Here is a 17,294-nt window from a genome sequence, read left to right on the forward strand (position 1 = left end):
CAAATGTGGAATTGAGGATATTTAATAGCAATGTCTAAAGTAGACTGAATTCAGTATTATTTTTATCTGTCTTTGAAACTTCTTGGGTTAATCTTGGCAAGAAGAGTTTGTAAGCTGCCTGGTAATGGCCTTAGCTTACACTGACCTCCAGCAAACACATGCTGCTGATGCTTAGGCTAGGTTAGTTTGGAATTTTTCCTAGCACTGGAAGTTGTGGTTCTGTGGTTACTTTCTCTTCTGGAGGAAGTAACTTCAGTTTGAGCATGGGCCCTAAAAAAGCTGTAAAAGCTTATAGATAAAAGGAAGATCCATGCAAAGGAAAAACTTCTTTTGATTGTAAGAAATCTTGTTCAGATAGGAATTAGATAAATATATGCCTGCATTCTGAAAGTCTTTACAAAATTTTTAACTTCTGTAGGATTGAGGAATTACGTTCTTCTTACTTTATGCCTTTCCTTGTGCAGTCAACATAAAATATAGCTGTAAGTTTATTCCAGTTGAATAAATATCTAAAAATCTGCCTCTAAGCAAATGTTTCAGACATCTGTTTATCATCTTTTGCCTGGCAAAATATTTCATATTTCTACAGATACTTCATATTTTTGGAAATAATTTATTAAGACTGCTTTATTAGCTTTGTGTTTCCAGATAATATCATTGCAAACTTTATTGTTCTTCAGTTTTTCCTTTTTGTTTGGCTTGCAACTATTTTTTTATTTTAACTTTGGAGAAATACAGAAGGTAAGAAGTGAGTTGCTTTTCACATTTTATAGTTTAGTGCACACACAGAGTCATTCGTTGCTTGACTGTCTCTTGTTTTAGAAAAATAAATTTGTTGAAGAAGACTTTGAAGCATATGTAGGAAAAAGCACATGCTCTTTGTCAGCATATCAGAACCAGTCAGAATATTCAGAATCTAGTTACTTAGAGGTATAATACAGAGGGAATTATACCTCTTTGTGTAACACAGAGGGACTAAAGATACTCATAAAGAGTAGCTTTAAGACACAGAAATGTAAACTGCCAGTGGTGCCTTCCCTAGTGAATGGAGAGAAGATCACAGAGGGCCATTCATACTTCTGCTCTAAATCAGTGTCTTGGTGTGTCCTTGAAATTCCTGTGCTCTCTCCCTCCCCAGTGACTTTACTTCTGGATCAGTATTTAAACATTATTACATAGCATTCCCAAAATTCAGCTCCAAAGCTTTTTATGTAAATATCAGGTGAAATAGCCAGTAAAAAATATCCAGACATTTTAACAAAGGATTATTTAATATTTTAGGATAAGTATTTCAGTGTTAGAAATATTTCTGAGCTGGACAAAGACTAAACATACGATGCTGGAATAACTATTTTTAGGTTTTACCAGAAAAAATCTATATAAGTAAATAATTCACCCACATATTATTTGGCCTGTATACTAGCAGTAAACTTTTAATGAGTAGTCAAAGTCAGCATTAACTCATAATGCAACAGACTTAACCCTTCATACATTGAAGAGGAGGTTAAGACAGTTGTGTATTAGTGGTGTATTTGAAAGAAAACTTACTGAAAAGACATCTCAAAATTGTGGACTTCAAACATTTTTTCTATAAACACTTGACAGATTATGTAGCTCTGTTTCATGGGTCTTCATTACTGGAATTCTTAAGAGTAGAGCAGGCTAAGTCATTAACTCAATTAAAAATGTAGACGTTTGAAACTTAAAATTATTTCTAGAAAATGAATTGTCTCATCTTCTTGTGACAGATATATCAGGTGTCCCACTTTAGTAATACTTACAAATTATGAGTTAATTATAACGAGTAGTTGAATTTAAAAATAGGTTGTCTATGAATGTTATTCCTTACTTCTAATACCAGTATATTGAAGGTGTATGGAAATGTTTCCAACTTAATTGTAGAAAGCTTTCTGTGCATTTTGTTTTCCTAGACCATTGCTTGTACAGTTCTCCTGTTTATTTCCTTGAGATTATCACTTGCAAGCTGCATATCCTTATGAAAGGTGAAAGTGCAGTTGAAGTGGCTCATGCATTAAACAGGGCTGCAGAAACTGTTAACTAATCTTGGTGCCCAAATACAAAGAAGCATTTGTTCTCCATTATTGAAATTCACTTAACTTCAGAAACCCCTTTGAATTTCCTTTGCCCAAGTATTTATCTCCCTCCTGTCTGTCAGAAGTTGTAACCTTGAAATGTTGTCAAAATTGCATTGAGACTGATTCATTACGGTATCTTCTTTTTTTAATATAAAGATATATATAATATAGTTAGTTGAACTGACTACATTAAATGAAATAGGGTGAATCCTGTAGTTCCTAGGCATGTAGAAATTTTATTTTTGTGACAGACATTTTACCTTCATGAAGGAATCCAGGCCTGAGACAATATGAAGTTAAATCAATGGTACATGTCTTGTAGGGGAAGAAAATTGGAAATACAAGGAGTTGAAGAAGAGGGAAGAGAGCATGGACAGTAAGTTGTCTTATATTATTTACCTAATATTGTGTATGTGCTGATCTTTGCATGAAGTTCTGCAGTCTTGTTCTGCAGACAAGATAGTTGATACCTTACATGACAGTCACAAATATTCAGAGCATCTTTCAAGACTTTTTATCAACCATTAAATGTCTTAGAAACACAACTTTATTTTATGAAAGCAAAGTTGTAATTAATGGATTGAGTGATTAAAGCAGAACTTCAGCATGGAAGACTGTAGATAAAATGTAATTCTATAAAATTAGAACTTCTCATATCTATTTACTCAAGATGAATGTTTCTAAAGCTTTGTTACATGTCATAAAGTTTTAATGATGTAGAGACTTCAGTAGCAACTAACAGAGGATGGAAACAACTGACTTTAAGTATACCTTATTCCTTTCATACTGTAGGAGACAGCTTACCAAAAAAGTTGGTCTGTTACTCAGCAAAAGGGATAACGGTCAGTAAACATGCCATGGAGGTTCAAGGGATATAATACCTGTTTTTAAGTGTTCTCCAAAAATGTTCTATATAACTTATGGCTATCATGATACTGAGAAAAAGGTCTCAGCTGATAATAAAAGAAGATTAATAAAAAAACACAGCAAGTTTCTGTGTTTTCAAATTGCCAGGTTTCCTCAGAAGCAGAGACAAAAGCTCACTTGATCTGGATTTTCCATATTAATGCAGATGGAGTCTGCAGGGCTTGACTTTTTGGGTTTTGGTTCTGCTTCTACCCTTCATTAAAGGTTATTGCTAAAGTTCTAGACCAGTTAGTGATTTGGGGGACCTGAAACCTGAGAGATTTGGGAATACCAGGAGTCTTAAGGATGGGGAAAGAGGAAATATGGTGCCTATGTAGAAGAAGAGGGGACAGGGAAATACAGGCCAGTCAGATTAGTATCAATTCCCAGAAATAATTTGGGAAAACTATGCAAGCTAACAATATGTAAATGTTACAGGAATGGGAATATGAATAACACTAGTATTGATTTGTCAAGTACAAACAACTTTTTTTCCTTTTTTTGTGTCAGAAAAATACTGCAGAAAAAGGAAGGTGTAGCAGATTATGTGTACTTTAACTTCAATATAACCTCTGCTGTCTTGTGGTCTTTTTAGATTCAAGCTAGGCAAATATTGTCCATTATTAATCTATATTGTGCATTAAGTTAAAAAAATCATTAGTTTTGAAAGATTCAGTGCCAAAATTAAAGGATGTACTGCGTGGTGTTTTGCAGTGTGTTGGATTGTCAGTGTGTTCAGGTTAGTCAGTATTTTCTTAATCAGTTGGATATTGGGAGAGAGTATCTGACAGAAGAGTTACAAAAAATGGTCCATCAGAAAAGCTGAAATCATGTTGGAGCACGTAGTTAGAATTTAGTATACATCTGTTATGTTAGAAATCAATTACAAAAAGTTTGGAAACGACTTAGTGTTAAGTTTCTACACTTGGATGGAGTAATCAACAGCGAAAATGCAGAGCAGGGAGCGATTCATTAGGTACACCTCTGTGGTATGGCTCAGAGAGTGAAAGACAAAGTGAACATGGCTGAGCAGTATCAAACTGACAAGGAAAATACCACAACAGTAGGTGTACATTGGAGTGTAATTTTTTTTGACATCTGAAGTATTTTTTTCCCTGTGCATCAAATTCTTCAGATGGGAGTTCTGCTCATAAAGAAGGGGGCTGTCAGTCCTTAAGAAAGCTGATGGGAGTATGCAGAAAGCATGACCTGCAAGGAGATATAAAAAGAATTTGTCTTTTATTTTAGAAAATTTATGACAGTTGTCAAATGTGTAAAAAGGCTGTTTCAAATAATAATGGAATAATTTATTTCTACATATACATGGAGGATAGAAAAGGAGTAACATACCACTAGGTGCAGAAAGATTTCAGTTTGGATATTAGTAAAAACTTCCTACCAATCAAACTTACCAAGCATTGAAATAGATTATCCAGGAGAACTGTAAAGTATGTATTAGGAGCTCTGTTTGTGAAGAATATAGACAAACATCTGAATTACAGACATAGATCTGGCTTTGTCTTGGAGCAAGTGAATTAATTTGATGAGCTCTTGCACTTTCTTGCATTCAAGAGTTTTTATGAATCTGTGAAATACACAGCATTCAAATGAAACAAGGTCAGTAAGCTGACAAGTTTCAAGGTCTCTACCACCTGGCTTTTAAATAAACAATTACAGTAACCTATCACAAACTGTACTGCTTCCAATATAATACTAAGTTTTGACTGGAAACAACATTGCAGCCATAAAAGTAAGAGCCTTCTTTTTTATGTTTGTTAATCCCTAGATTTTCTAGCGACTTTTGAAGATGTGAAGAATCAGGAATTGGAAAGAAAGGCCCAAATAGAAGCCAACATTGTTGCACTCCTGGAGCACTCAAGCAGGGTAAGCATGTAGCATTTTCATCCTCCTTTGGCAAGCTAGGACTTCAGACGCACAAAACAGGAGAATAGCTGGATAAAGAAGGATGGTGGATTTTATATATTTATATTTATCTACATAATTATCTCTTAAAATTAACATTAAACATGTTAAACTACAGCTGATTAAACATTAAACAGCTGTAGTTAAAAAAAGGATTTGTTTAATTTCTCTCTTTTTCTAGGGGAAGGGTTTTGCACAGTGTGTGATATTGTAACCAGAACACAGGAATATTTTCATCATTTCTATAACTCTGCATCTCTCTATAACTAACATTAATAATGATAAACATTTCCAAATACTGAAAATAAAACTACTGCAATATTTTGTTTATCCACAGTTTGCAAAACTCAGTTCATGGGTATTCTGTCACTAGTTTTACTGAACTAAAAATATTTCAGTTGTCCCTCTACTAAAAGTATGTCTGAACTACCCTGATACATAATATTTAATGTAAATATTACAAATTAATAATGTAGCAGTTCAGAAACTGTTCTCATTTCCAGTCTGCCATTTTTCTCACTTTCAAGACTTGTATTCTTTTTAATGTTTTTGGCTCCCATGGATTTTTTATGTTATAGAAAACTTTCAACTGAGTAATATTTTGATTCTCTGATTATTTTGTCTCGTACCTCTTTCAATATAGTATACCATTAGGTATACTTTAGATGTTCTCACTTACTTTACAACAGACCTATGTGACAGCACAGTTTATATTTGCTGCATATTTATTTCGTCTGTACTGGCCTGTCAATACATCTTTTATCAGAAGTTGGCAGAATGCAAGTCATTCACATTTAAATCACCCAAATAACAGACAGTGTCATAGGACAGGAGAGTTTCTTACTTATCCAGTTACCTGTTGTTGTTTCAAAAATACAGCATGTTCATATCATTGTTGTTGGTAACACACAGAATCTGAATCATATGAAACAAATTTCATCTGTTACCAATCAAGAGCTGAAGATTATGCAGGAAGACCTCACTTTCAAATCAAATGAAATGCAGAAATCACAGAGCACTGCTAAGAATCTGATTACAGGTGAGATCAGTGAATTTTCTAATTAATTCCTTAAAATAATAAAGACTACCTGCATTGTTTCACTGATATTATGTAGAAGATTTCTGAATATTAGATATCAAGTCATCTCCAAATATTAAAATACAGTGATAAGTTCACAAATTGAAATGCTTCTGGGTAACAAGTTATTTATTTTCATCAATTTATTTCTATTTGTTTTATTTATTTATATATTATCTATTAGATATTGTATGCTATGTATTTATAATAGGTATGTATACTTATTTATATTTACCTTACTATTATCACTAAATTATCATCTTCCTTGCACAGATATATGTTTAACATGTGTATTTCAATACAGGGGTTGAATTGAGCTAGAATTTTATTTTACTAATACTTGCCTCAAAACAAGATCTTCCATGATCTTGATAGAGTGTTTAATAAACGGAAACAGAGTCTTGCATATTTATCTAACCATGAATTATTTGTAAATGTCGTTCTTAGTATCACTTACTTATGGTTTATGCTTTTCCAAATGGATATGTATCACAGGCAATTAACTGACAACAGTGAATAGCTCTCAAATCCCAAGGCTTCAGTTCTGCAGAGTGAATATTCATTTTGACTTTATTTTCTAAACACTCAAATACTTATTAGCATCTTGAGGATGTTCTCTGTAATTTCATTCCTGTAAGAAGTGTCTCTTTAGTTCGTTATTTGCACTGTTTAATTCTGTGTCTTTGTCAATATCATTATTGGTTCAGCAAACCTTTCCTTGTCTGTTTGGCTGAAAGGAAGGGGCAGGAATTAAGAATGATAAATCATTTTCTTAGAAGGCTGTATCATGTTGTACTTCACAGTAATTTTCAAAATAGGAGCCAGTATTGTGACTTCAAAGTAGTTACGAACAAATAAGTTATTTGGCACAAAATTAGAGAAATTGATTTTCTGCTGTGTGATTTAATGCTAGTGTTTGCTCATCTGCAAATACTCATTTTGCAGTTGTAGTGTAGTTTGAATTTTTGGGCCTTATATTTATAAAAGTTCAAATATTACTTTTTGTTCTTCCATATAAGCATCATTTATGACTCTTTTCCAATATAAGGATGTTTTGGAAGCACGTAGTACTATAGAGGCATTATTGAATGAAAATTTTTTTTCTCTGTAAGTGAAGAGGAGGAAGTTACAGTACATAATTTTCAGCAGACGATTTAAGTTATTCCTAAGTAAATGTCTGACAGCTGGGATTCACAGATAGTTTAACAAGATTCCTTCAGAAATACAGTGAATGCTCAATTTGCACAGTTGAAGTTCCTTCTAATCTTTGAATGCACAGCCATCTTCAGAATTCTTTTGTTATGATTAAAATCTGGATTTCCACACTTTCTTGTTGTAACAAAGATATAAAAAGTCTACCACCAGAATCCTTAAAAAAAATAAAAAAGAAAAGGAAGTTGTGAAGGGTAAACAAAAGTGCTGATGGCATAGTTTCCCAAAAATATTTCCCTGGGTCACTGTAATTTGTTCTGAGAATTTGCCACTGTGTACACACTGCATGCTAGATGCTGCAACTTCATGGCCTATCAGAAGGAACTGGTCTGCATCCTCTTCCTGTCTCTTCCCCTAGAGGAATTTTGAGGTTTTTTCAGTTTTGAGATTTTTTCATTGAGTCTGCTGCTGGATAAGGAAAAAATTTTCCCCTTCCAGTTTTGACCTTTTTCTCTAGAAAGTGTGAATGGGTAGGAATATCCATTGCAGTCTCATCATACTTGTATTCGACAGAACAGTCCAAGAAATTTTTTTGCCTTTTTGGCATTTGGGTTGGCACTAGTCTTTACATGTGAAATAAATTCCAACTGGTCAACTATGTATAATTTTAAAATAAGAAAATACAGATATTAGAACAGCTGTACAAAAAGTGAAAATGCTGTGATCAGACCTAGGTAAATACTCATGAACATCTCTAGTTGTTTTCTGCTATTTCTCTCCAATCTGAGTCTATTTTTTAATTTTATTTTTTACTGTTTCTGATCTAAAACTCTCATTTATTGATTTGTCTTTAAACCACAGTGCTCTAGGAACAAGAAAGGAAAGAGGTGATCTGTTCAGTTATGGTTTACAATCTGTCACTGACCAATGCCAGAAACTTCATTGTGAAAGACTGAGCAGTTATAAAATATTGTGGACACACTGAATGTGTTTTCTTAAGTCCTTTGCAGTGAAAGCAGACTGTGAATTACATACATGTGAAGCAATCAAAAATATTATAATTTAAAATACTTCTTTTAATTTGCATGGGAATTGTTCATATTTATATAAATGCTCCTTGCACATAGAGGACACTTTCAATCTTACTTTATGAATAAGCCTTCCTCAGGATAATTGCAAATGGTACAGAAATCTTGGTGTGTCCTTTTTTTTTATTTTGAGGTTCCTGAAGAAATCATGAAAGTGCTCTGTAATATGCCAGAAATAAAAGTGAGTGTTTCACTATAAAATATAAGTATATGGCATAAATACAAAGCAGTGAGATGAGTAGCAAAATCTTGCTCTGAATGTTTTGATCAGGTGAGATTTTCCCATGTAAGTCCACTGACAGAACTATACCCATAGTTTTTGGAAAGGTGAACCCTCCTTCTATCCCATGGACACACCTATTTTCTTCTGACTTAAAGATTTATACTGCCTTGATTAAGTTGGGAGGAAATTTTCTCTCCTTTTTTCAGCAGATCAGCACAAATCTCAAGATGCAAACATATGCCAAGAAAAGGTTTTTTGTGCAGTCTCTTCCCTCTCAATAGCCCATGTTGCCTGATACTTTGGAATGTAGGAAGAAAACTGCATTATCTCTGTTGTTCTTCTGAGTTAGACACAGATCTGAAACATAAGATGATATAGCTATGTGTTCAGAGTTCAGGAACGTGAATGAAATACAATGACAGGTCAGATCACAAAACAGTCCAAACTAAGTCTAGCCAACATCTAGTCCTTCCTGACTCTGGGTAAGTAACCTAACCCAAGACTGAGTCAAAGTACTTTTATTACTTTGTGTATATATAGTTTCTTCCCTCCCACATGTCTGGACAGTTTCAGTCTTTACAGTCCTCTTTATGTCATAATCCACCCACAGTTCTTATGTAATTCTTTTAATTACATAAGTCTGCTATGTTTTTAATGGCATCTCAGAAGTAAATGCTATATATTGTAGCCTATGTTGATATTATAAGCTGTGACGCTTCTTTTTTGAAGAATATATGAAGGATATATGGAAATGTTTTCCTCTACAAAGCAAATGTTTACTGCAAGTTTCACTATTTGTTGTCCTAAAACCAAATCTTATCCATATTCAAGCAGCACAAATAAAAAGAAGATGATGCTAAAAAATTAATAAAAATACTTCTTTGGTTTGTCTGTGTTCTGTCTGCACTTCTGTTGCATTGCAATAAACTTTTTGTAAGTTATCACCACTGCTTTAAGATTGTGGTGCTACAATTAATTGCATGGTGCTATAAACATTACAAATAGAAACACTGTGATGCATATCATCATATTTTCATTACTCTTCACTTATGGATTATAATACAGTAATTGTAGTGTGTGAGTCTGACTTGTGGCATGGTGGTGAAGATCAAATTTTTTGTTTCCTTCACATTAATAACTCCCAAAAATACAAAAAATCATAAGTGTTTATATTGGTTAAATATAGCATAAATGTTTATGTAATGGGCTGTGTATTTTGAAACAAAAAGTACTGTTAATTAGAGATTGTGTTTCTGGTGATCTAGAGAGTCAAAAACTGCAGCTGGACCTACAGAAGATGGAACTGTTGGAGGGCAAGATGGTTGGTGAACTAGCTTCTCTTAAGGACAAAATTGAACAGACAAAAGCAGAGTTGGAGATCTACAATAATTTGCCAGCTCTGAAAGCATCAGGAGAAGAAAAGAAAAAGGTAATGAAAGGGATGAAACAAAGTGTGTGCTTTTGAACAGTTAGTGGAGGGGAATCCAGTTTTGTGACTGGCAGTCCTTCTGACAGCTGAAAAACAGGATTGCACATCAGTGCAAATTAATCCAAATACTATTTTGCTTATATGTGTGACTTGTTAACTGGGTACATGTAGCAGGTATTCAGCTGGGTATCTTTTAATAACTGCCTTCCACAAAATCTCCCCATTCTATTTTAGTGATTCAGCTAAACTCTTATGCAATTTATGACTGCCCATAGCTTTGAATTTAGCAATCTAACACAGAACACAAGCAAAAGAGAATTTCCTACAAATTCTTAATAACAGCATTCCCACTGGTGTTCATACAGTATTGTCCAAGCATACAGCTTGGTCATAATCATTGATTATTGTTTTTGGGATAGAGCATGCAGTGCTGGAGAAAAGCATATGAGTTCTTTACACATATGCATGTGATCTTGTTCTAAAAGGAAAAAAAGTAGCATCTTAAAAGGTAAATTGAAGTAATGTGCTTGAAGCCCACATCAAATCAACTCATCCATTAATCACTTTTTGTTGGGTTTTTCCCTAACTAGAAACTCGAGGATGACAAAGAAAAATTAACAAAACGAAGTCGTGCTTTTAAGAAAATAATGGAGCATTTGAATACAGAGTATGAGACACTAAAGAAGGAGCTGCAAGAAAATGAGACCCATTCTCAGGTATAGGTCAAGTTACATATTATTCCTTCAGTTGTTTGTTTCTTGGTTTTGGCTTTCTCATACACATGAAGCTTTGTACAGGCAGAATCTGTTCCTTCTCAGTGAGTTTTCTAAGTCATGCGTTGTAAGTGTGTAACTGTATTTGCTGTTTTCAAACAAAAGGTAATATTGTGCCAACAAATGGCTTGTAAACTTTGGATTATTAGCAGAAATCTTTCTGAGCTAAAAGTTATGTGAGTCCTTTGTTTAAGTGTTTGTGTTAATCTTGCTCTGAACTCTCTACCTTCTGCCCTTCCTTTGCTTAAGTAGTTTGAGGACGAACTTAGAAAGAAACTGCAGGGAAGAAAAAGGTCACTGCTAGTTAGCGAAGATCTCTTTTGCTTTTAAAGTCATGGTGATTTTTTTTTTTCCTTTAAATCTGTACTATTAATTCCATTTTCCTTTTTCCAGTTCTGCTCCTTGCAGGCCACTGAAGTTTTAGGGTCTGTTCACATTTAAACAACTTTGGTATATATGTATATTTGTATTTCAAAAGTGAATCAGGAAAGACGTTTATAGCTTCTTGATCGGCTTCTATTCTTTCATTATAAATACACATAAATTGCTGTCATTTTGGCAGCAGAACTTTACTGGTAAATACGTTTGAATGCACAGAAGAAAAATAGATAGTCTTAAAATAAAGTGGAAAGGGAAACTGATTTTTTAAATGCATTTCACTGTTTTTTATTGATTTATGTTTTTGAGATATTTGTCCTTTAGAACTGTTATTTTTTGCTAATACAGTTAAAAGCTGAAGGTCATATTGCAGATGTTTAAGTTGACTTTCTTTTGAAATTAATGTTGCGGAGCAGATGAGAAGACATAGAGACTGAGACATAGAAACTGAGACATATGTGTCCATTTGTAGCATAGGGTTATGATAATCATTCTAGGCTGATGATGCAAATCCTCAAAGCTACATGCCAAAATGTGAAAGACTTGAGACACTCTGAATCTTTTTTGCCAAGATCAAATTCTAGGGTTTAGGTAAATTAGAAATGCATACTCAAACAGTGTTAAGTGAATTGCATAATCAGTCTAAGGATTTTATAAAAAATAGTAGTTGTATGTAATTTCTTCAGTTCATTAAGCTGTGGCAATTCTATTTTTATGTGGGTGAAAAGGATTTTTTTTCTTTACTTTTTACGCCCTGAGTGTAAAAAAATGAGGGTGAATTAAGGTATGTCTTATAATAGCTGATTATTTGACATGTGTCAAGCATTTTGAAGTACAAATAGTGTTCATAAATGTGGAGGACTTGGGCAATTTTGCAAGAGGTCAGCTGGTCTTCAAGCAGTTACTGTAAAAATACACTGAATCTTTCCTTTTCTCTGTGTAAGATAACATGTATTTCAGTTCCAGGCTCCTTTGCTGGCTGTGTTATGTGCAGCAATGTCTACCAAAAGGACAATAATAATTCTAATTAGCCAGAAATACCTAATCTTGGAAACAAATGATTGCCTTGTTTCCTGCAAACTAGTACACTAAATAAACTGATTCTTACTGTTAAAGTTTGAATTACATAGAAACTATTTTCATCTTTTCCAGCTTAAGGAAAGCTTTAAACTAAAATACTGCAATATTTTCTTTATTTATTACCTCAGTTTCCACTTAAAGTTTAGTCTCAGAATGGTTTTTAGTTTTACTTTTAAAAATAACATCTTCATATCTTGAAATGCAGAACCTGGAACAGTAGCATCAGAAAAACAAATATAAAATTGTATTGTAAGGAAGCAGCCATCAATATAATGTCCACATTAGTTTCCTGTTGATGCTGAAAGTATTGAAGAAGTGCCAGCGCTGAACACACACTCCTACAATCTTCTCGCTGCAGCTCTGTTCTTATCACAACTTCTGGCATCAGACAGGAAACTTAACTATGGAAGTAAGGAAGTTTCTTCTGTGTAGTGCAAAGTCCAAGACAGTGTCAGGAAATATTGTATCTCTGGTGATTTTAGATTTTACCGATTCTAAGAAGAGATCCATCTAAATGATATGGAGCATAATTAGAATTAGTATCTCCCTGAATTGTTCACCTTTTTACTTCTGACTTGCCTGTTAACTTTTTTATATGACAAATCTTGAATTCTCATCTGAGTTTTTCATCTGTTGCTGCAGTTGCATACAGTGTTTTTATGCTAAGTATAAGTATAAAGTACTAAATTATATATGCAGGCTAATCAGCAGCAGCTTTAAAAGCATTTTGCCATTGTTTCTCATTTCTGTGGTTTTTATGTGAAATAACTTTGATCTTATCAGTTGATAGAGTACAAGGTACTGATACAAAATTATTTATGTAAATATATGTGTAATTATTACCATTTTAATTTTTGGCTCTTTTTGTGGTTTTGTGTTTTCAGCTTACAAATTTGGAGAGGAAGTGGCAGCACCATGAGCAAAATAACTTCATGATGAAGGAGTGTATCCTTTTCTTTAAGAGGTAAGAGTCAAATTCACACACTGTATTAATTGAGGAAGTAGTCTGTTTCCTCCAGCAGAACAAGACAGGACGGAATGGGCTGCAAAAGACAGGGGAGAAGGGGAAAGGCAATCCTTTGCAAATATCTGCTTAGCTGATAGATATTATATATAGCGAAACTTGCATGTGTTGTCTGAAAGAGTTTTACAGAGTCCTAAAACATAAGCTTTGCATTGCAGTCTGGAATTTTTCCTTCTTTCTCAGGTTTTCTGCAAGGTTACATATAAAGTTTATCTTCACATCTCTTCAGTCTTAACTGATATTAATCTGCCAGTGTAACATTGTTTGAAAACATGCTGAGGTGGCGAACTGTCTTGTAGCTCTCTATGGAATTCAGATTAACAAGTTGCATTTCAGTAATGATGTCAACAAAATCATTACTTGCTGATTTGCAACTGGCTTTCATAAGATAGTTTTTGAAATTAGGAAAAGCACGGAAATTTGTTTTAATTAAACAAATGATGGTTCTTCACATCAGTACTATTTTTCTGTTTTTCTGCTTAGTTATTATAGAGATCTGAATAGGACCAAGCTGTGCTTTTATTTTATATTATAAGGACCGTAAATTCACTGCAATAAAATTACTTCTTTAAAATTATTTAAGAAACAAGTTGTTATTTAAAAAATCTGAAATCTGTAAGATGCACAAAATCACTGTTACATGATTACAATACAAATGTAATTGGTGAAGGTAACATCAAAACTGGATTCCACCATCTAGTGTAGTGTGTTGAGCAACGAAAATGGCATGGGGATGTATATCAGGCAATTCTGTGTTAGGCTAGCCATCACGGAAATAATACTGATGATGATGATAATTATTTAGTAATTAATGCACATACATATAGCTATATGTAGGTGTATACATATAATGTTGTTTTCTGCAAATACCAAATATCCCATTTCTCAAATCTGCTACATGCTCTAATTCCTAGAAAAATATCTGAAAAAGTCTTGGCTAGTGTAATATAGTTTGGAGCCAACTCTTCTTTGAAGGAGGCTCTACAGGAATATTTTATTAAGGCAATACTCTTAAACACAGTTTTTCTCAACAGAAAAGACTTTAAAACCAAGAAAACAAGTTGATCAGGATATTAAAGTATCTCCTAACTTAGTATAAAACATTGACTATCCAACTGCAGACCCTTATACAGAGTACTTAAATCTTGGGCTACTGGAGCGGGGCTGCTTTCTTGGACTGGGGCTTCTGTGATTTGGTTTGCAATGTAACAATAAGCAGAGTCCTTCCTGAGGAACTTATTGCCTACATATATATATATGAACGAAAGTGCCTTAGGTATGTAATCGCTCCTTTTTTCTAAAGTGCTTGTCGTGAGATGGCAGCTAGTAAATAAGTGTAGATCATTATTATTATTAGCCCTGGTATGAGTTTTTTCCGCTATTTTCATCCCTTGACAGTTTTCACAGAAGGAAATGTATGGTCTTGTGGTTCCCTTGTGATCTGTGATTATGCTCATATTTATACTGGCAGTTCGTTTCCTTAATTCTTTTAATCAGTCATAGCAGCAAAAAGTCAGGAGAGTGACTACCAGCCAATAATGAAGAATTCAAGAAAGCTGGTCAAAGAATACAACAAAGCTCTCATAGAAGCTTTACAGAACACCAAGAACTGAACCCAGGCATTTCCTTCCTGCCTGAATGGACCAACAATGAGAGATGTGCAAAGGCCGTGTGGAAAGCTGGACTACTGAGATAATTTATTCACCACTAGGGTGGAAGATATTCTTAAAATTATTTTTCCAGGTTTTTAGAAGTTACAGGTTTTAATACTATCTCTCCTTTTGCACTGTTTAAAATTTTTAGAAATAAACATCTGAATTTTAGAAACAAAAAGGAAATACTGCCCAATGAGTTACTGAGGCCCATTGCTGAATTCTCAAATGTGAAATTTTAGTCTGCTTTACACCCTGAATTTCTAATTGCCTTGTAGTCTTGCCCCTGTCAAACAGAACAGGACTGCTTGGCGCGCTGTCATATGCATTATCTTAAATTAAGTGCATAATAAGATAAATGGTAACATCAACATACCATACCTATATATTGCAATTTATACCAAGTAAGGAAAGCATGTAATGATGACAAGCATCTTTTAAAGTCAAAATTGCTTCATAGTGTAAAATCTTACAATAAAACAAGGGCCAGCAAATTTTAATTTCCTAATGGAGACTTAACTTTCTTATGTTTTTAAAATGTAATTATAAAGAGCAAACTCTGATAAAAGGTAGTGAAACATAGCTAACATTGATTTTATGGGAAGCATTTTACTACTGTAGTATTCACCAGTAAAGGAAATAGCAGAGAAACTTATTTGTATTTTCTGCAATGTGTTTTTCCCTCCAGTTTCAAGCAGCAGTGTCATATGAAAGCTCTGACAAAAATCCACAAGGAAGAGTTTCAACTTAGAATAAAAACAGGGCTTAAATAGAAACTAACAATGTGCTTCGTGATACCAAAATTTCAGAAAACATTTAGATTAAAAAAAAATTCCATTTATATATTTATCTCACATTCTACATGTAATATATTTTATAAACTGCTTATTGATAATTTCTTTCACCTGGTATATTGTAAGCTAGTCCTGATCAAATAGAAATAGCACAGTTGATTATAGATAGAAATCTTAGCTGAACAGTAAGCTAGTAGTCTTATAGAAAGATACTACAAAAAAGTAGTGGGATCTGGATTTATAGCTGTTCTGCTCTCTTAGAAAAGTTTTCCAGAAAAGAGGTGGACTATGTGCCTCACTTCATGAAACTGGAGTAGAGAAATTATTAGGAAATGTTCTGAGTCCATTAAAATAGTTCTGTATTTTTGTCACTAAATTTCCTCAAATCTATGATTGTCTTTTTGAATATAAAAAGCTCTGTAAGCTAAAAATATTGAAGATTTGTGCAGAAAGCACTGTTTTTGCTAATTCAGCATACTGAATAGTGTTGCTCTATATGTTTAGAATATTTAGAGATAATGGAACGGGATTTCTATAAACTAAGGGCTGTTATCTAGGGGAAATTCCCACTAAAGTCTTTTCCTTCCTGTCAGAGTTTCAGCTATTGCAGAGATAAAGTTGAAGTCTAATATTCTCACCAGTCGAACCATCAGCTAGAGAGATCATCTCCTGAATTCCACTTGTGCTAGAATAACATATTGCAATGTACAATGGAAAAAAGCTGCAGACTGAATAAACAGATTGCTTTGACTTTGCTTTCTCTCAGGGCAGGGGAAGGTTTTATTCCTTGGTAGGGATTCTGTAAGGTAGCATGGTAAAGCTTACAGGTTTTGGCTGCGTTCCCAGGAGATGCCTGTCATGAAATCCCTTTCTTCAGCATGCAGTTCTCTTCCTTGTTCTACTGAAGGATCTTCAGATAACCTGTTTCTGTGTAAGAATCTCATCACTCAGTCTTTCTCTTAACAATTCACCCGTATACTCCTTGATAGCAGTCATAGTACCCATGGCTGAAAAGAACTGTATAGATGCAGAGGGGTAAGCTGCGTGGCAAGCGTTTCATCTCCCTCTGGAACATTATTAACTCACTCCTAGTAGTGAGCTGTGTAAATTGTACACTTACATAGTTTTTTTCAAGTGAAAATAACTTTTCCTTTAACTCTTTATATATATATATAAATATATATATACATGTATGTATGTACACACACACATACACACACACATATATTTTTATACAGTTTAATTACCAGACAATGTTTTTTCACTGAAGTTCCTGTGTGTATGTCAGGACATGAATTCAGTAACACACGTCTCTCTACCCAGACAATCTTTTATTCATTTTATGCTATGACTTCAGACTGAGAGGACATGAATTAACTGTCATCATCTGCAGAGTGGAGATACTTAAAATCCCTTCTGCTCACCTTTCTCAGCAGGGCTGAGTATCACCTCCCTCAGTCTGCCTGGCAATGCTCTTCCTAACTTGCCCCAGAATACTGCTGGCCTGTTTTGCTGTGCATTGTTGGCTATTGGTCAGCTTGGTGTACACCAGGAAGGGCCCCAAGGTGCTTCTCAGTAAAGCAGGTTTCCAGCCACTCAGCCCTCAGTGTGCATGGGTGCCTGGATTGTTCCTCCACAGGGACAGGACTGTGCATGCATCTGTGTGAAATTCCAGTGTGTGGAACTTCATGACATTCT

The 17,294-nt window shown here is 34.2% G+C and overlaps 1 protein-coding gene across 2 annotated transcripts in view; it reads left to right on the plus strand.

The window, feature by feature from the left end:
• IFT74 (intraflagellar transport 74) overlaps positions 1-14,988 on the plus strand; it is a 35,343-nt gene extending 20,355 nt beyond the window's left edge. For both annotated transcript variants that reach the window (XM_059492143.1, XM_059492145.1), the window contains 7 exons: positions 2,419-2,472; positions 4,789-4,886; positions 5,838-5,964; positions 9,732-9,895; positions 10,486-10,611; positions 13,011-13,071; positions 14,648-14,988. In XM_059492143.1, the coding sequence (XP_059348126.1) occupies positions 2,419-2,472; positions 4,789-4,886; positions 5,838-5,964; positions 9,732-9,895; positions 10,486-10,611; positions 13,011-13,071; positions 14,648-14,763 (746 nt within the window). In that variant the 3' untranslated portion in view covers positions 14,764-14,988. The remainder of the gene's footprint in view (positions 1-2,418; positions 2,473-4,788; positions 4,887-5,837; positions 5,965-9,731; positions 9,896-10,485; positions 10,612-13,010; positions 13,072-14,647) is intronic.
• Positions 14,989-17,294: the final 2,306 nt, after the last annotated feature.

The sequence above is a fragment of the Ammospiza nelsoni genome, chromosome Z (genome assembly GCF_027579445.1).
Source record: "Ammospiza nelsoni isolate bAmmNel1 chromosome Z, bAmmNel1.pri, whole genome shotgun sequence".
Classification (NCBI taxonomy): domain Eukaryota; kingdom Metazoa; phylum Chordata; class Aves; order Passeriformes; family Passerellidae; genus Ammospiza; species Ammospiza nelsoni.